Source organism: Theropithecus gelada, chromosome 9, assembly GCF_003255815.1.
Source record: "Theropithecus gelada isolate Dixy chromosome 9, Tgel_1.0, whole genome shotgun sequence".
NCBI lineage: Eukaryota > Metazoa > Chordata > Mammalia > Primates > Cercopithecidae > Theropithecus > Theropithecus gelada.
The window spans coordinates 92,442,438-92,463,355 of NC_037677.1; the positions used below are offsets into that span (position 1 = coordinate 92,442,438).

General features: G+C 40.0%; 1 protein-coding gene and 1 long non-coding RNA gene across 2 annotated transcripts in view; one reads left to right on the forward strand and one right to left on the reverse strand.

Moving 5' to 3' along the window:
* The window catches only part of CC2D2B (coiled-coil and C2 domain containing 2B), a 114,528-nt gene extending 98,523 nt beyond the window's left edge, over positions 1–16,005 (forward strand). Inside the window, 5 exon segments of the mRNA XM_025397706.1 lie at positions 1,198–1,332; positions 1,697–1,819; positions 6,860–6,918; positions 9,153–9,330; positions 15,153–16,005. Coding sequence (XP_025253491.1) covers positions 1,198–1,332; positions 1,697–1,819; positions 6,860–6,918; positions 9,153–9,330; positions 15,153–15,341 — 684 coding nt within the window. The 3' untranslated portion in view covers positions 15,342–16,005.
* Positions 3,202–4,754, reverse strand: LOC112632067. Its single transcript, XR_003121247.1, has 2 exons — positions 4,553–4,754; positions 3,202–3,570 (listed from the first exon to the last, which is right to left on the reverse strand). It is a non-coding gene; the product is annotated as an uncharacterized LOC112632067 (long non-coding RNA).
* Positions 16,006–20,918: the final 4,913 nt, after the last annotated feature.

Sequence of the window (20,918 nt, forward strand, 5' to 3'; positions counted from 1 at the left end):
TCCTCATGAAACAGGAGTAGTGCCACTCACAGGCTCTTTTGACAAGCCTCTTAACCTCTGATTCTTTATATGAAAGATGGGCATAACAGTCACCCCTTCCTGCCAGAATTTGGAGTGAATGAAAGTGACAAAGTTAGTGTCAATTCTTAGCATAGTATCTGATGCATATAAATACTCAATAAATGTTAAATATTATTTAACATTATTATTATTACCTAAAAAATTTTATTCTTTGCTAGGATAGGATTACACTACAAAAGGTCTTATCATTCAGAGTAAAATAATAGCAACATAATAACTACTTTTTATTTCTCAGACTGGTTTCCTGCATACTTTCCCTTTAGCTTCTAATTGCAGATCTTGTTCCCAAATTTAATTTAATGGCTTTTTAACTTTACTTCGTTTTGTCAGAGCCTTAAGCCAATTTCCATTTCCTATCTCTGCCTGTTGTTCACCCTCAGTCTCCAAGTATATTCTAACCAAAGCAGGGATAGTCCATATAGCATCTTGTATGAGTTAGACAAAAGTGCCCTACCTCAAAACACTTCAGTATTATCTGTTGGGAAATCCTTGTAATACACTGATTTGTTAAAACAACAGCCGTGTTACCATCAGGGCACGCTTTGCAGGACCATACATGACAGCACTGGCTCACAAGTTTTTTCATCTGAATCCTCATGCTAACCTGGGGCTGAGGATTTCTGGAGCTTTGGTGTTTTTGTTTGCTTGCTTGTTTTTTCGTTTCAAAGAAAATGTAAAAGCCCTCAAAAAGGCTTTTATTTATTTTTGTTGTTTGTTTGTTATTGAGACAGGATCTCATTCTGTCACCCAAGCTATAGGGCAGTGGCATTATCACAGCTCATTGCAGCCTTGACTCTCAGGCTCAAGTGATCCTCCCACCTTAGCCTCCCAAGTAGCTGGGACTACAGGTGTGTGTGCCGCTGTGCCCAGCAAATTTAATTTGTGTGTGTGTGTGTGTGTGGTAGATACAGGGTCTCCTTATGTTGCCTGGGCTGGTCTCAAACTCCTGGGCTCAAGCGATCCTCCCACCTCAGCCTCCCAAAGAGCCGGGATTACAGGCACAAGCCACCACACTCTGTTAAAAAAGGTTTTAGAAATCAGAATCATCACAGTATAATTTCCATATACAGAAATTATTAAAATCCACCAAAAATTACTTTCTTTTTTCTCATACAGGGGCATGTGGCTTATGTAGTAACTCAAGAAACTAATGAATATTTGCTTTGGAATCCATCAACTGGCCAATGTTATAAGCAGTTTGACCCGTTTTGTCCCTTAAAAAGCGTAGATTGTTTGTTTGATGATAGAAATGTAAGTATATGGGGAAAAAAAGTCTTGAGTTCTCTCCTCAAGAGTCACCCTGGCTACACACTAGAATCACCTGGGGAACTTTAAATATGGAGAGTCTATCAGATTCCCTAGGGCATGCGGCCAGGGCAATCTTTTATCCTGAAAGCTCCTCCAGGTGCTTGTGTAGTGCCTTCAAGGATGAGAACCAATGAGGTAGTCTAATGATCATGAAACCCTAGAATCTCTTTATCTCCTGCCTCAGAAACCCCCTGGGATTCTGCCACTTCATTGAGTAGTAAGACTGTAAAATTTTGCTCCTTCCTTACCAACAACGGGCCTTGTGTTCCTATGGACCTACACTAATGTTATGTTAATGTTTTCATAGGTCTGGTTTAATATTCAACAAAATAATACACCAATGGCTGTATTTTTTGACTATTCAAAGGAAAGTTTCTGGAAGCAGTTGCTTCCAAAAAACGTTCAAGGGACAAAAGTACAAAGCATACAGGTAAATCATATTTTCCCAGGTGTGTCTATATGAGAGTTACCATTGCTTCTAATCTTTACTAATTGTGACAGCTCTTATTATGTTTTATAGTTGGTTGCTTACTGAAATATTTGGCAATATTAATAAAAAACCAGTTTTCTCTGCCATCCAGCTCATGGGCTCTTTCCCCTACTTGCAAAAAAAATAAATTGAGAAGAAAGTGACATCTCAAGTGCAAATTTAGATGCCAAAATAGAATTTAAATTTTTTTCATCATAAAACATAACATATAATGTTCAAGATGTGTAGTAAGTTCTTACTCTGATCTAGCCCTCCCGTGCCATATCTGTGGTAATGATCAAGTAGAAAAATTGACAAACAAAAAGCTTTCTGGACTCCCAACCATGATAGTTGTCTCCTGGAATAGAAACAGGACAGAAACACTAGCAGTGAGTAGGCTGGAGCAGGGATGGCAGCAAGATCTGAAATGCTTCACGAAAACCAGAGAACCAGAGCAAGCATCACTTTTTAAAGACAGGGACTGTGGTGGGGCTACTTTACTTCCATATTTTTGAAAGGAGATGGGAAGGAAAGCTGTAGACTCACTGTCTGGGGCCCAGGGGACAGGAGACCAAGAAGTAACTCAATCACTACATGGTTTGGCTAATGGATCTGTGATGTACTCAGTATTACTTTGGGAAGGCACTAGAAATACCATGTCAACAGCTGTTTCTGGATCGAGGGCCAGCTGTGGCAGGGTGTCGGCAATTGCAAAGTCCACAAATGAGGAGACAGGAGCCCAGAGGGAGGGAGGGAGAGAGAGAGAGAGAAAGGATAAGAGAGAGCAAAAGAACAATAGAAAAATTAGGCAAAAGACAATTCATAGAAGCAGTAACTTACATGCTAAACCTCACTCATAATCAAGGAAATACAATTTAAAACAATAAAATCATTGCTGGACATGGTGGCTTATGTCTGTAATCCCAACACTTGGGGTGGTTAAACCATGAGGATCACTTGAGGCCAGGAGTTTGAGAGCAGCCTGGGCAGCATAGCAAGACCCTGTCTCTAAAAATAAAAACAAAAGAATTACCCAGGCATGCTGATGATGCACATGTGTAGTCCCAGTTACTCAGGACGCTTAGGTGAGAGGACTGTTTGAGCCCAGGAGGTTGAGGTTACAGTGAGCTATGATCGCACCACTACACTCCAGCCTAGGAGCCTACTGCAAGACCTTTTCTCTAAGATAAATAAACAAGAAAAACAATAAAACTATTTCACATACATAAAATTGGCAAAAAAAAAATGTGTGATTATACTAAGTGTTGGCAAAGAGGCAGAGAAGTGGTGGGAGCGTACATTTCTGTAAACATTTTCGAAAACAATATGGTGATAATACTTGGTAAAGGTAAAGATGCTCAACCTTTGATCTGCCAATTCAATCTTCTCAGTATATACCGCAGAGGAACATTCACAGGGAGACAAGTACAACAACGTTCATTATAGAATTGCTTGAAATAACAAAAATGTGAAAGAGTTCATCAACTGGAAATCAGTACATGAGTTGTGAAGTACTTACACAATGAAATCTAACGTATGGCAGTAAAAGATGAATGAACTGAGCCAATTTACAGTTGTTCCCAATTTGACTGTCAGTGCATTACATCAGAATCTCTGAGGGTGGAACCCACATGCCAGGAGCTTTGAAGGCTCCCCAGTTGATGCCAGTGTGCAGCCAAGGTTGAGAATCACTGGCCAAGAGGCATGCATATCTACATGAAAGAATATAAAAAATGTAATGCTGAGCAAAATAAAGACATGAAATGGCATATACAGTACAAAACCATTTATGTGGAGTTTGAAAGCAATATATTGTTTATGTATATATAGATATGTGGTGATGTAGAAAAGCATTCATGGAAATGATAAATACCAAATTCAGATTAGAGGTTACTTTTGGGGAGAGAAAAAAAGGAACGAGATTAAGGAGCAGTATACAGAGTACTTCAAGTCTGTAGTATCTTATTTATTTTTTAGAAGTCTAAAACAAATATGCAAGAATGCAAAGATCAGATGTGTAGCTAGGTGGTAGGTATGCCAGGTGAATGTTCATTACATTATTCTCTATGTTTGCCTGTATAGATTGAAGGCAATTCACACTATCAAAAAGAATGCATGGTGGCTGTGGGGGAAGAAATCAAAGAGGGCCAAAGTGTATAAAGTGATGGGTTTCTGACTGGGCACAGTGGCTCACGCCTGTAATCCCAGCACTTTGCGAGGCTGAGGCAGGTGGATCACTTAAGGTCAGGAGTTCGAGAACAGCCTGGCCAACATGATGAAATCCCGTCTCTACTGAAAATACAAAAAAAAAAAAAAAAAATTAGCTGAATGTGGTGGTGCACACCTGTAACCTCAGTAACTTGGGAGGCTGAGACAGGAGAATCACTTGAGCCCAGGAGGCAGAGGTCGCAGTGAGCTGAAATTGCACCACTGCACGCCACTCTGGGCAACAGAGCGAGACTCTGTCGGAAAAAAAAAAAAAAAGTGATGGGTTTCTTTCTCCTTCAACATCTCTTTCCCAGTCTCAAAGAAGTCACTGTCAGTAGATTTTCGTGCATCCTTCGAACATTCTCCATGCAGATGCAAGCATATATAGGTATTTTTATATTTCCTATTTGAAAAGTTATTTTAAAGAAGGGGAAATATGCTTCTCTCTCTTGAGCAAGCCACATTTAAAGCCTCTACAGCCCATACGTTGCTTTGCCCATCCCAAAGCTGTGACCAAAGCATTGCTGCCTCCCAGGGGGAGAATAATCTATTTCAAAATGAGGCTCTTGTTCGTTTAATGTATAATCATTCTCTTGTTCATTCGGGTGATATTTATTGATTTCCCGCTATGAGCCAGTATTATGTTAGATGTAGATACTACAAGAAAAAAGACATGTCTCAGTGTTCTTGGAACTTGGATTCTAGAGGAAGAAACAGAAGGGAACAAGCAAGTGTAGTACAGAGTGATGAATGCTGTTACAGAAGATATGACGGTGCTTTGAGGAGTGCACAGCAGGAGGCCCTGAGGGAGGGGAGTTGTAGGGGCTTCCTGGGAAAGAGTGATGAGAAGCATGAGTGAGGAAGGGTGAGCAGGAGCTGGCCTAGATAAAAGTCAGGAATGAGAATGGTCCCGAAAGACAGCAGGAACAGCGAATGGGAAGACCTGCAGTGGCAAGGAGATACCTGTCCAGGAGCTGAGAGGCCAGGCTGGCCAATGCTGGGGTGGACAGTCCTGGTGAGAGTTTGGGCCTTTGTTCTCAGGGCAGACAGAAGCCAGCATCTCTAAGGCAAGGGCTGCTGTGATCAAAATTGTGTTTGTAAAAGCTACTCTGACTTAGGGCTGAAGCTAAAGCCTTCTGCCAAGTTGAATCTATAAATATAAAACTCATAGTTGTGTTTAACTTGTATCTCTATTTACTTCTTTCCTGTGGGTTCATGACCCTCCATCTTCTGTCTTGCCACAGACATCCCAGAATAAACCACTATCTAGAGTGAACACTATCACACACAATTGTGAACACAAATTTGAATGTGCGTGAGGAGAATGTGGGTACTCAGAGGTGGTGTTAACAGGGAAATCCCCTTGAAGTTTTGAAGGACATGAGTGCCCAGAAAGAAAGAGGCCATTGCCAGAAAAGGAAAGGATAAACACACCATCAACTTCTCAAGTCAGCATAAACCAGGCCTCTTTTTCAGGCCTGAAGGTGGCCTAACTCATCCACAGCAGTTGCCCAGTGAGGGGTGGACAGCCACTGGGGACAGTAATCAGGGAATTCCATCCACCTGTCCTGTGTGAGATAGCTGTCAGCTCCTGCAAGATGATACAAAGTCATTCTTCCCTTCCTCAGTATCTCCCATCCCCTACCATGCTGTACTGTGGGGCTCCTCCCTGTGCCTGGGACCATCTCTAATCCAGTGCTCCTCCACCATGGCAGGCATCAGAGCCAGCAGAAGGGGAACTTGTTAAAACATAAGTTGCTGGGCCTCACTCACAGAGTTCCTGATTTAGTAATCTCAGGTGAGGGCCAAGAATTTGTGTTTCCAACAAGTTCCCAGATGTGAGGTTGCCAGTCTGGAGCCCACAATTAGGAACCTAGAGGCCTATCAAATGTTGCCTCCTTTTTACATAACCCTCATTCCATTCACGAGCGGGAAACGTCTGTCCCTGTCCCTACAGCTGCCTCTTCCTCAGCTCAGGAATACCCAAAGTAAAAACTGTCTAAACCCAGCCCCTTACTCTTGTCCATGTGAGCCCTGCAAGGAGTTGAGGGTTGGGTTGGCAAGGAACTTGAGAAGTCCTCCTCTCCTCTCAGCAAATCCTGCCCAGGAAGGGAACTAGAAGAAATGTGGAATAGCACTCTTCCAGGCAAAGGCTTGGAGACAGGGGAGGTTGAGATGGATTCTCTCTCTCTCTCTCTCTTTCTCTGTGTGTGTGTACGCACTGTGTGCATACACACACACAAACACAAAGAACTGGCTTCTTCCAGCTGAAAGAAACAAATAATCAAAGAAGGAAGATGACCAACCATGTTAGAATGATGATAATATCTGATGGTTGTTGAACATTCCATATGTGCCAGGGTTTACATGTATTACTTTATTTTAAAATCTTCACAAAACCCTAGAGCAGTAGGTACCATTATTATCCCTATCTTAAAGACTCAGAACAGAGAGGTAAAGACTTTGCCAAGGTCACAGTGGAAGACACCAGTGCAGCTGCCTAAGATTATTTGGTAGAATCCATAATGTGTCAAATACTTGTTTGAAAAATGAATTGGGACACCAGGTTGTTTTACCCATGAAAATATATCTTTTGTAAACCCCATCCCGTTCTGGTGAAGCAGTGTGAAAATAAAAGGAAATCCTGTGGTCTGCATGTTACCTATGGAATTGAGTGTTTTTGCCACAGAAGCCTGGTTTGTCTTCCTCCTCATTATAGCTGGCATTCCAGGAGTGACTGTGATATAAACGTGGTCTCTAGAATCTATCCTGACTTTTGGTTGTCTATTTCAGCCTGAAGAAATAATGTATTTTGAAACTGATAAAAGCATGGTAGAAGATCTAAGGAATAGGTACTGTGTTTTCCCTAATCTCTTGTTGGGTTACCTTTCAGTCTTCTGACCCACTCCATTCAAAATACCTGCCAGGTTAGCAGCAGAAGCATGAAAAGGGTTCCAGCTGGCCCAGTGGCTCACACCTATAATCCCAGTTTTCTGGGAAGCCAAGGTGGAAGGATCACTTGAGCCCGGGAGTTTGAGACCAGCAACATAGGGAGACCTCATCTCTACTAAAAACAAAAACAAAAACAAAAACAAAAAAAATTAGCTGGGCATGATGGCATATACCTGTAATCTCAGTGACTAAGAGGGGAAGGATCACTTGGGCACAGGAATTTGAGGTTGCAATGAGGCATGATCACACAACATACCACTGCGTTTCAGCCTGGGCAACAGAGTGAGGCCTTGTGTAAAAAAGAAAAAAAAAAAAAAGTTCCATTGAACCACCTGGCTCTTGTTACATCCATGGAAAAGTGGCCCCTCTGCCATCCAGGGCATTCTTTGATGGGACAGACTAAGTTAACTCTGGAAACATTGTGGGCCCCCACTGGAAAGTTCTCAACATAGATGCCTGTTGAGCCTATAGTAATAATAATGCAGTAGTCAACACTTCTTGAAAGGACATGAAGGTAAATGACCCGTGACTTGACATCTGGTAAAAACATCCCAGTTAGGCCATAGAAACAGCAGTACTGCCACTGCCGGACACTCCCAGCCTCCCAAGCACCTACACATAAGTGCCTGAGGAAGTCAGTCAGTCAAGCCCAGAGGGCCACAGGCTTTGCAGCAGGACTCACTCCCAGGCCATGTGTGTCAGAGGCTTCTAGATCTGACTGTCACCAGTGGCTCACACTCACATAGCAGGCTGGCATGGAAGCCACTACCAACAAAGCAACACAGAGCATGACCAAAGCAACTTTGCCACTCCCTTTCTCACTAGCACACATCTCCCCCCAGGCCCCCACCTGTCATTCTTACTCTTCGTTTCCCAGTTCTGAACAAAAAAGGAAGAAATGCAACAGGGAAATGGTTCCCAACTGGCTTTCATTATAATTGCTTATAGAAACTATTTAAAAATACAGATGTCAGCGTCCCTGGATCAGTATCTGGACGTGAAACATTTTGATAAGGCCCTACAGGTGATTCTGATGCATAGCCACTATTGAGACCCTCTACAAACTCCAAACTACTTAGTTGCACTATGAACTAAGCTAAGAAGAGACCTCCAGCACCTTCTTCTATAACACACACTGCAGTTAGAGAATCAATGCCACACAGTCATCCTGCACAGGGAGGCTTTTCAGGAGAGCCCCATCAACCAACCCACACTGTGTCCCCTCTCTCTCCTCCCTGGCATATTCATCCCCAGGCACTGTTCTAGGGCCTGGATATATATGGGTAAAAATCCCTGCCCTTCTGGAGCTTACATTCAAATAGGGGGAAGCTGATCACCAAACTTAGCTGTCCAGTGCCTTGTTTCCTCCCAACTCTGCTTGCTAAATTAACTCATGTAATAATCCCATCCCTGCTAACATCATCCCAGACCAGATGTCTGGATTTTTATAAGGGCAGTTTCTTGGAAACAAAATGTCCAAGTCAAAGTCTTGAAAAGTAGGAATGTCAACCCAGTAATCAGATGGTAGGTGTTGTTAAATCACACCCAGTAGGCAGCTGCCTACACACGGGTAACTGGAAGAGAGATGTGCCTTGGAGAGTTAATTGCCGGCTATCCCCAAGAGGCTTCTTGTCTTCCCAAGCCAAGTAAGAGCCTGCCTCTCCCCAACTTCATTAATGGGAATGATGGCAGATACCTTTAGCTATAGAGGTCTGGTTTCCTCCTAAGTCCAAAAAGTATCATTCTCATACTTGAATAAAAGTCACAGGCCAGGCATGGTGGGATTACACCTGTAATCCCAGCACTTTGGAAGGCCGAGGAGGGCAGATCACCTGAGGTCAGGAATTCGAGACCAGCCTGGCCAACGTGGTGAAACCCCATCTCTACTAAAAATACAAAAATTAGCCAGCTGTGGTGGCAGGTGCCTGTAATCCCAGCTACTCGGGAGGCTGAGGCAGGAGAATCGCTCGAACCTGGGAGGCAGAGGTTTCAGTGAGCCAAGATCTCACCATTGCACTCTAGCCTGGGGACAAGAGTGAGACTTTGTCTCAAAGAAAAAAAAGTCACAAAACTCATTACATTTACTAAATGAGTTATAACTTGTCATAAAATTACCTTTGGATTCTTACCTTAGGATCGAAAGGACTCTGAAGAGTAAAGTGATGGAATGGCGACCTAAACACCCAACACATTGGAATCGACAATGTACTTTTATTTTGCGACAAATCCTTCCTAAGCTGGAATTTGGCATAGGAAGCTTTGTTTCATCTGAAGGAGATAATGAATTTGAAAGAATACTACAATTTTATTGGGTTTGTATATGATTTAATGCATTAGTGACATTTGTTTTATCTATGTTGTTAATTGCTAAATAATAGCAGTCTTAAATATTTATTTCTGAAATGCCTTTTATCTTGATCCTTAAAGATAGATGCTGTAGCATTAAAATACACTTACTGAAGAATCAATATTGTTAAAATGTCCATACTACCCAAAGCAATCTACAGATTCGATGCAATCCTTATTAAAATACTAATGACATTCTTCACAGAAATAGAAAAAAACAATCCTAAAATTTATGTGGAACCACAAAAGACCCAGAATAGTCAAAGCTATCCTAAGCAAAAAAACCCACAAAACTGCAGGAATTACATTACCTGACTTCAAATTATACTATAGAGCTATAGTAACCAAAATAGCATGGTACTGGCATTAAAACATAGACCAATGGAACAGAATAGAGAACCCAGAAACAAATCCACACACCTAAGTGAACTCATTTTCAGCAAAGGCACGAGGAAAATACATTGGGGAAAAGACAGTCTCTTCAATAAATGATGCTGGGAAAACTGCATATTCATTTATGCAGAAGGATGAAACTAGGCCCTCATATCTCACCTTATGCAAAATCACATCAAGCTGGACTAAAGAGTTAATTTAAGGCCTCAAACTATGAAATTGCTACAAGAAAACATTGGGGAAAGCCTCCAGGACATTGGTCTGAGCAAAAATTTCTTGAGTAATACCCCGTAAGCACAGGCAACCAAAGAAAAAGTGGACAAATGGGATCACATCTACTTAAAAAGCTTCTACACAACAAAGGAAGCAATCAACAAAGTGAAAAGATTGAGAGAAAATATTCAGAAACTACCAATCTGACAAGGGATTAATAACCAGAATATATGAAGGGCCCAAACAACTATAAGAAAAAAAAATCTGATTTTTAAAATAAATGGGCAAAAGACTTGAATAGACATTTCTCAAAAGAAGACATACAAATGACAAACAGGCATATGAAAAGGTACTCAACATCATGAGAGAAATGCAAATCAAAACTAAATGAGGTATCATCTCACCCCAATTAAAATGACTTTTATTCAAAAGACAGACAATAACAAATTCTGGAGAGAATGTGGAGAAAAGGAAACCTTCATACACTGTTAGTGGGAATGTAAAATTAGTACAACCACTATCGAGAATAGTTTAGAGGTTCCTCAAAAAACTAAAAATAGAGCTACCACAGGATCTAGCAATCCCACTGCTGGGTATATACCCAAAAGAAAGGACATGAGAATATGGAAGACATGCCTGCACTCCCATGTTTGTTGCAGCACTGTTCACAAGAGCCAAGATATGCAAGCAACCTAAGTCTCCATCGATAGATGCATGGATAAGGAAAATGTGGTGAATATACACAATGGAGTACTGTTCAGCCATAGAAAGAATGAGATCCTGTCATTTGCATCAACATGGATGGAACCGGAGGTCATTATGTTAAGTGAAATTAGGCACAGAAAGACAAACATCACATGTTCTCACTTATTTGTGGTATCTAAAAATCAAAACAATTGACCTCATGGAGATAGAGAGTAGAAGCTTACCAGAGGCTGGGAAGGGGAGTAGGGGGTTCAGAGGGAGGTGGGGAATGGGTAATGGATACAAATAGAAAGAATGAATAAGACCTAGTATTTGATAGCACAACAGGGTAACTATAGTCAATCATAATTTAATTGCACATTTAAAAATCACTAAAAGAGTATAATTGAATTGTTTATAACACAAAGGATAAATGCTTGGGGGGATGGATAGCCCGTTTTCCATGATGTGACTATTATGCATTGCATCATTGCATACCCATGTCAGAATATCTTCTCATGTACTCTCTCTATATATATATATATATGGTACATACACATATAGTATCTATATACACTATGTGCCCACAAAAATTAAAAATTAAAAAAATGCATTTACTTATAAACCAAGAGACTGCAAATGTATTGAAGAATTATTACTAGGACCGTATTGCATGGCATTAACTTGGAAACAGTTATATGTTTTATGATGTATAAATTACAGGTTTTGCAAAGAGATGTCCAAAAGGAAACCACTCTGCAACCAAAAAACTAAAAAAAAAAAAAAATCTCTAGTCATAGGTCAATTCCCTGTTATTGGTTCTGGGCAAGAGGACTCCAGGCAAGCTTCATTATCTTCTACATGCGAATTACAGTGGTCCTTTGGTATCATTAGGAGATTTATCTCAGGACCCCCACAAATACCACAATCCAGAGATGCTCAAATCCCTTATATAAAATGCCATAGTCTTTGCATATAATCTATGTACATCCTCCTGTATACTTCAAGTCACCTCTAGATTACTGATAATACCTGACACAATAGTTAGGTATTATAAGTAATAATTACAAATAGTTACACTATATCGTTTTCTGTTTGTTTTTTATTGTTATTTTGTTTGTTTTGCGACGAGGTCTCACTCTGTCACCCAGGCTGGAGTATAGTGGTGTGATCATAGTTCACTGTAGCCTCAAACTCCTGTGCTCAAGCAGTCCTCCTGCTTCGGCCTTCTGAGTAGCTGGGGCTACTGTACTTGCCACTATGCCTGGCTAATTTTTAAAATATTTTTGTAAAGGTGGGGTTCCACTATATTGCCCAGACTGGTCTTGCACTGCTGGGCTCAAATGATCCTCCAGCCTTAGCCTCCTGAAGTGCTAGGATTACAGGATGAGTCACTGTGCCCAGCCTGCTATTTTTTATTTTTATTTTTTTCTGGATATTTTCAATTTGTGGTTGGTTGAATCCTCAAATGTGAAACCCATGGATATGAAGGGCCTACTGTACTTCTAAATTTATACATTCAGTCAGGCCACTGACATCTTTTTGGATGGTAAAAAGACATCTCAAACTCAGCAAGTCCATAAACAAACATGCTGGGCATCTAGTATATTGTTAGGGTCCTCCTTTCCTTCTACTCTACCCCAAGCTCTGGGCGTCCTTTTACCTCTTCTTCCCTATAAACTGGCTCAGTGGGTTTTTGAAAACCTCAGCCTCCCGAGAGGTAGACTCTGTCCCCTTACCATACAATAGACTGGAGGGTGTCTGCTAGGGAACTCTCTGAGATGAAGTAAGGAATCTATTGGGAGTTGAGTACTTAGGTGGGAAGGGAGGGATCTACAGGCACTATTCACTCACGAACAGGGGGGAAGTTGTTTTTGCTTTGTTTTGCTTTATTTTAAAGCTTATAAACAATAGAAATTTATTTCTCATGGTTCTGGAAGCTGGGAATTCCAAGATCAAAGTGCTAGCAGACCTCAGAAATAATATCACACATCTACAGCCATCTGATCTTTGACAAACCTGAGAAAAACAAGAAATGGGGAAAGGATTCCCTATTTGATAAATGGTGCTGGCAAAATTGGCTAGCCATAAGTAGAAAGCTGAAACTGGATCCTTTCCTTACTCCTTATACGAAAATTAATTCAAGATGGATTAGAGACTTAAATGTTAGACGTAAAACCATAAAAACCCTAGAAGAAAACCTAGGTAATACCATTCAGGACATAGGCATGGGCAAGGACTTCATGTCTAAAACACCAAAAGCAATGGCAACAAAAGCTAAAATTGACAAATGGGATCTAATTAAACTAAAGAGCTTCTGCACAGCAAAAGAAACTATCATCAGTTCGAACATCAGAGTGAAGAGGCAACCTACAGAATGGGAGAAAATTTTTGCAATCTACTCATCTGACAAAGGGCTAATATCCAGAACCTATAAAGAACTCAATAAAATTTACAAGAAAAAAACAAACAACTCCATCAAAAAGTGGGCAAAGGATATGAACAGACACTTCTCAAAAGAAGACATTCATACAGCTAACAGACACATGAAAAAATGCTCATCATCGCTCGCCATCAGAGAAATGCAAATCAAAACCACAATGAGATACCATCTCACACCAGTTAGAATGGCAATCATTAAAAAAATCAGGAAACAATAGGTGCTGGAGAGGATGTGGAGAAATAGGAACACTTTTACACTGTTGGTGGGACTGTAAACTAGTTCAACCGTTGTGGAAAACAGTGTGGCGATTCTTCAAGGATCTAGAACTAGAAATACCATATGACCCAGCCATCCCATTACTGGGGATATGCCCAAAGGATTATAAGTCATGCTACTATAAAGACACATGCACACGTATGTTTATTGTGGCACTATTCACAATAGCAAAGACTTGGAATCAACCCAAATGTCCATCAGTGACAGACTGGATTAAGAAAATGTGGCACATATACACCATGGAATACTATGCAGCCATAAAAAAGGATGAGTTTGTGTCCTTTGTAGGGACATGGATGCAGCTGGAAACCATCATTCTCAGCAAACTACCACAAGAACAGAAAACCAAATACCGCATGTTCTCACTCATAGGTGGGAATTGAACAATGAGACCACTTGGACACAGGAAGGGGAGCATCACACACCGGGTCCTATTGTGGGGAGGGGGTAATGGGGAGGGATAGCATTAGGAGATATACCTAATGTAAATGATGAGTTAATGGGTGCAGCACACCAACATGGCACATGTATACATATGTAACAAACCTGCATGTTGTGTACATGTACCCTAGAACTTAAAGTATAATAAACAAACAAACAAAAAAACTGACAAAGAAAAAAAAAAGTGCTAGCAGAAAAGGGGCTCTTGTACATATAATACACCTTCTTGCTCTTTCTTCATATGGTAAAAGAAGCAAGGCAGGTTTTGCTTTGTTTTTAGTAGAATTAGGGGATAAACAGATAACAAAGCAGAAATATAAGCCAAGGTTTAAAATGTGGAGTACCTATGTAAAATAATCAATTTAGTAATACATAGTCTACAATAATGAAACTGGACTAAACCCTGCAGCCCATGCTCAAATCCTAGTTTAACTACTCAGTAGCTTTGACCTAGGGCAAGTGACCGAATCTCTCTATACCCTCTGCTCCATTAGAAAACAGGTATTTTTTAAAAAGTTACCTATTCTATCATTGTTTTGAGGATTATGTGAGTTAATAATTACCATAGCACCCAACACCTATTAAGTATTTAGTAAATGCTATCTATTTTTTTCTTCTATGTGCCAGGCATTGTGCTGGGCACTGGAGTTATAGTGGTACACAGGACAGATACAGTCTTGTACATCTGCAGAGATTATGGGTTAGAGAGAGACCAGAAAACAGGTAACTGCAATATATTTTATTAAATAAGCTCAGGGAAGGACAGTGTGCTACACAACCACATGGGAAGAGCATGTGAACAGATTTAAGGATCAGGAAAATCCTCCTGAGCTAAGCAATTACAGTGTGAAAGAATGGTTGTCATCTATACATTATTAAATAGGTAATTTTCCGTAGGACCGTGTTCCACAATCCTTTAATCCCGTCATGTAGTAGTCACCTAGTAAACATAAGCTGAATCGATGTTGAATAAATTGTTCTGAAATTCTCACTTAAATCCCCCATATGTAGAATCAAGTAATTTTCTCACCAGCAGTTTGCTGTCTAGAAAGTTTGTGGAATGTTACCTGTGCAGGCTTTGGACTCAGACCTGGTTGTGCTCCTCTCTATCTGTAAAGTAAGGATTATAATAATACCTACCTCATAGGGTTGTTTGAGAATTAAATATGTATGTGAAGCATTTAACTGTACCTAGAACATAATTTAGCACCCACAGACAACTATGATAGTATTTTATGAGTACTATTTCTTTGAGGTTTTTGTGATCTTTTTGCATACAGTAATTCCAGATTACCCAGTTGTAATGTGGGTTTATGTGCTGTTGTGTCTTTGATCCAGGTCACGGGATTTCCCATCCAGATGCCATACACTGATGTACAGTCAATTATTGATGCTGTTTATCAAACTGGAATCCACTCTGCTGAATTTCCCCAGACAGAGTTCGCTTTAGCTGTATACATTCACCCATACCCAAACAACATATTATCTGTGTGGGTCTATTTGGCTTCCTTAGTTCCACATCAATGAAAAGGAAGCAGAGCAAAGTAAAAGATTGTACTATAGGCCTCTAATACCAACAAAAACTTTTCTGGTACCTTGAGATTTTGCTGTTTATTCTCAAGTCCAGCTAAGTGCTGGGCCCAATTTTTTATTCACTTACAGAGTTGGGCACTATGGAGACTCGCACCTCTGAGTGAGTCTTTGAGGAGGAGTCTAGATGAACTTCTCACCAGAGACCTCTCCAGGGAGGACCTTTGGATAGTCTGGCTGTCTTGGGTCATTGTCTGCAGTAGGTCTTATTCTGGGAAAGAAGCAATTTTGGCCTCTTCTCCTAAGGCCAATGTTTCTCAAATTGTAGAATTCACACCATCTCCATTTGAATCATCTGGAGAGCCTTGTTGAAAATGCAGATTACTAGATCCCACTCAAGACCGGCTGAATCAGCACCTCCGGGAGTGAAGCTACAGAACCTGCATTATTTTCAACAAGCCCCCCAGATAATTCTGATGCACTGTTATGAGGGAGAGCCCAGCCTTATAGAATGTTTTCAGTACTAAACTAAGGCTGGTACGTTTGATGCTGGGTCTGATACAATTCAAGATGGAAGCTGCTTAAGTGGAAAACTAAAGTCATTGCCTCTTGTGAATAAAATGCTTATTTCACTGGTAAAGAAAAAAAAGAAAATCTACCATGTTGGGCTGATGTTGGCTTCTAGAAGCTTCTCAAAAGTTTGCACTTGGGATGCTACTGACATGAAATTCTTACAGCTCCAAGTATTTGGAAGGAACTCCCAGGAAACTCTAATCTAATTTCTCCCAATTCTGTGAGGGAGGAAATGGTCTTGACAAATCTCAGGACTCCTTTTTTCCTTAGTGAGCAGCCCCCAACTCTGCCTCTGGCACTTTTTGCTGCCTTGCTTTCTTAGTAGTGGCTTATCTAGATCCTAAGAGCCCCTCAAGAAAGGCTGGACAGGTCTAAGTAGAAAGCACTATACTTTCTTCTAGTTGATTGTTTTGTCCTTCATTAAAAGAAATGTGTTTATATAATTTCCTTACATATGACAAAACAACTTGTCAAAAAGAAATAATCAAGGAATATGGATTTCCAAAGGTTGACCAGAGCAATTTTGTATGAGGTAAAGATAAGAGAACATTCACCTCTCCCATTGCAGAACCACTGAGGTTTCTTGGTTCACTCCCACAAGCAGAGAGCAGAGACCCCAAATTTATCTGCAGGGAATACCCAATCTATATCCGTTTCCTAAATGTGCATGGGCTGGTGCCAGAAAAGGCCTCACTTATTTGTGGTGATGTTAGTCTTGGACCAAGCTTGAGATTACTAGAAGAGGCAAAATAGGGACATGGGTGAAGGAATGTTTTTTTCTCCCAGGTTAAAACCTAACTGTATGTATCTTGTGGCATGCATAAGAAAACTGATCAGAATTTTTACTTTTAATTTGAATGTTTTTGTTTAAATTTAATGTGAAGTTTTATTATTAAACAAGTCCCCCACTTTGATTGATTTAGCACAAAATGATGCTGATGGAAAGATGAGGACGCCAAAGACAGGCTGAATTCATACAACTCATTTCTGTACAGCTTTGAATATTTACATAGCTATTTTATTAGTTGTTCATGGTTTTTAGAATTGATAGGCTGCTTAAGAGTAGGGTAGCAAGTGTTCATAGGAAAGCATGGAGGACCTTTCTATATTGTATCCTTTTTACATGTGTGTTACTTTTACAATTAAATTTTTTCCTGAAAATCATGAAATTATCTGTAATGAATCTTTTTTTCATTAAAATGTTTCAAAATACATGATATTAAGTGGAATGTATAATTGCAAAGTTCTATATATCATTCCATAACTAACTACAGGGCATCCGTTACATGCCAGATACTGTGTATTATCTATTTAATAATGTGCTGGAGCACAGTGATGAAAAGACAAAGACTCTACCGGTGTGAGGCTGACATGTTTAAAGGGGAAACAAACCACAGCAAGTAAGTGAGAAGAGTTCAGGGTGTGATGAGTGGTCTAAAGGAAACAAATAGGATAGGATGATAGAGAAGGACTTTGGTGGGGATGAAGGGTGTAAGCAGAGCAGTCAGGGAAGGCCTAAGGAGGTAACATTTAAGCTGATATTTTTAAAATGATTTAACATTAGAATTGCATTCAGTTGCATGTAACAGAAACCTAACCACAGTAGCTTAACCAAACAGGGATTATTTTTCACACATCTGCAAGTCCAGAGGAGGCAGTCCAAGTTTGGTGCAAGAGGCCTACTAACTTCATCCAATTGCTTTGCCATCTCTAAAGAGACTTCTATTTTCTAGCCCAGTGGCTTTCAAATTTCAGCAGGTATAAAACTCACCTGAAGGGCTTGTTGAAACACAGATTGCTGGGCCCCACCCCCAGGGTTTCTGATTCAGTGGGTCTAGGGTGATGTCTGATAATTTGCATGTGTAAGTTCCCTGGTGATGCTGAGACGGCTGATCTGGGGAGCACACTTTGAGAACCTCAGTTCTAGCTTCACAACCATTTTCATGGCTTAAAAATGCAGAAAAGGAAGGGGAAGACAGAGGATGCCAACTGGTTCCATTCTTTTAAGAAAGCTTACCAAGAAGCCATGCCAGTAACTTCTACTTACACCCCTTTGGCCAGAACTGTATCACTCCTAGTCATAAGGGAGCCGGGGAGATCAAGTATTTTAAATGGACATATTGCTCTCCCAACTAAAGTCAGTATCCTATTGGTAAGGAAGAAGGAGAGGGTGGCTGTTGGGTAGGCAAATCACAGAGTCTGCCACAGATGAGAGGAAGCCAGTCATGCAAAGACCAGTGGCAAAACGCATTTGAGGTAGAGGGAACTGTGACTGTGAAGTCCTTCAGTCCAGAAAGAGCCGCCTGGGGAGGGGAGAGTAGTAGCACATAAGTCTGGAGAGGTAGATAGGACCAGATCACGTAGGTCTTGGTAAAGAGTTTGGATTTTATTTACAGTGCAATAGGAAATCATTGAAAAGTTTTAAGCAACTGAATAAAATAATATTTTTCTCTTTTATATTTGAAATTACTTTTAAAACTATTTTTTACAGATACTCATTATTTTATTTAAGTGCATAAATGTCATGTTTTTTGAAATGCAGGTTTTATTTTTCTTTCCTGGTTTTCGCTTGGGTCCCTGTCCACTGCTCTTCTCTCCCCCACCCACATTGTTCACTTCTTCTACCTTCTTAGCAACCATGTTGTATGTATCTTTTCACTTCACCAACATTCTCAAACATTCATATGCCAACACACACACATATGCACATATATGCATCTGTCTTAGAAAACTGAGATGACACGATGTATGTTTTTCTGTATATTGTTTTTTTCCTTCAAAAATAATACAACCCCTCCAAGTGAACTATTCATGTTTCCTAAAGGATGCATAACATTCTACAGTGTGGGCAGGACCACTGCATACACTTAAGGAGGTTATGCACCACATGACTCAAAAGTTTATGTGCATGGACCCCTAGAGTTGTGTAGTATGTAGAAACCTTGGTTGTAAATGTTATTTATTATAGCTTTTTCAACCATTCCCCTACTGATGAGAATTTCTTTTGGTCCACTTGGTTGACATGTTTATTTTTCTATATCCTTGCTACTTTTGTGTCTATGAGTTCTATTACTGAAAGAGGAGTGTGAAGTTGCCAACTGTAATTCTGAGTTTCTCCATTTCTTTTTTTTTTTGAGAAGGAGTCTCACTCTGCCGCTCAGGCTGGAGTTCAGTGGCACAATCTCAACTCACTGCAATCTCCACCTCCCAGGTTTAAGCAATTCTCCTGCCTCAGCCTCCTAAGTGGCTGGGATTACAGGCATCTACCACAATGCCTGGCTGATTTTTGTACTTTTAGTAGAGATGAGGTTTCGCCATGTTGGCCAGGGAGTTTATTTCTTCTTTCAGTTTTGTTAGTTTTTGTTTCATGTATTTTAAGTTCTATTGTTAGATAGACACACATTTAGGATTTATGTCTCCTTAATGAATTAACTTTTATCATTACACAATATCCCTCTTTAGTCTTAGTAATTTTCTTTGCTCTGAAGTCTGTTTTGTCTGATGTTAATGTAGCTACTCCACCTTTCTTTTGATTAGGGTTTATGTGTTATATATATTTTCATTTTTTATTTTTAACATACCTATATAACATTTGAAATGAGTTTCTTGTAGACAGCATATACCTGAGTTATGGTTTTTTGTTTGTTTGTTTTTTGAGATGGAGTCTCGCTTTGTTGCCAGGCTGGAGTGCAGTGGCGCAATTTCAGCTCACTGCAACCTCTGACTCCTGGGTTCAAGCGATTCTCCTGCCTCAGCCTCCCGAGTACCTGGGATTGCTGGTGTGCACCACCATGCCCAGCTAATTGTTTGTATTTTTAGTAGAGATGGGGTTTCACCATGTTGGCCAGGATGGTCTCAATCTCCTGACATCATGATCCATCCACCTCGGCCTCTCAAAGTGCTGGGATTACAGGCGTGAGCCACCGCACCTGGACTATGGTACTTTTTATACCCTCTAATAATCTCTTTTTTAATTGGTGTGTTTACACTTAATGTAATTATTGGTATGTTTGGACTTAGATCATTTCATTATTCGCATTTCATTTGCTGTTTCAATTCCACTATTTCCTCTTTCCTGCTTTCTCAGGTTATTTGAACATTTCTTAGTATTTCATTTTAATGTATATATTTTTGATTATGTGTTTTTGTATATAGATTTTTAAGTTTTTCTAGGGATTATCCTAATACACATTTAACTTTTCACAGCCTACACAGAATCTACTTTTTACCACTTTTAAGTGGAATGTAGAAATCTTACCACATATTCTTTTGTTCTTCTGCTTTTATGGTATAATTGTCTAATATATTTTATCTGTTGAAGTATATGCTGAAAACACTAGAAGACAATGTTCACGTGTTTGCTTTTAACCATCAAATGTATTTTAAAGAACTCAGTGGAAAAGAATGTTTACCTAGACATTTATCACTCTGTTGTTCTTCCTTCATTCCTGATGTGCCAAGTTTCCTTCTGGTATTATTTCCCTTCTGTTTAAAAAATGTCCTTTCGCAATTCTTTTAGAGCAGGTTTACTGACAACAAATCTTTGTTTTCTTTCATCTGCGAATGTCTTTAATTTCATTTCTGAATGATATTTTTGCAGGATATAGAATTCTGGGCCTGACAGTTCTTTTCTCTCAGGACCTAAAAAAAAATCTCAACCTTTATTTTAGATTAAGGGGGTATTTGTGTAGGTTTGTTACATGGATATATTGAATGATGCTGAGGTTTGAGATATGAATGAGCCCATCACTCAGGTAGTGAGGATAGTAACCAACAGTTTTTCAATCTTTCCCCCTTCTCTCCCTCCCTGCTGTAGTAGTACCCAGTGTCTATTGTTGCCATCTTTATGTCCATGAGTACCCAATGTTTTGCTCCCACTTGCGAGAATATGTGATATTTGATTTTCTGTTCCTGCATTAATTCACTTAGGATAATGGTCTCCAGCTGCAACCATGTTGCTGCAGAGGACATGATTTCCTTCTTTTTTGTGGCACCTCAGCA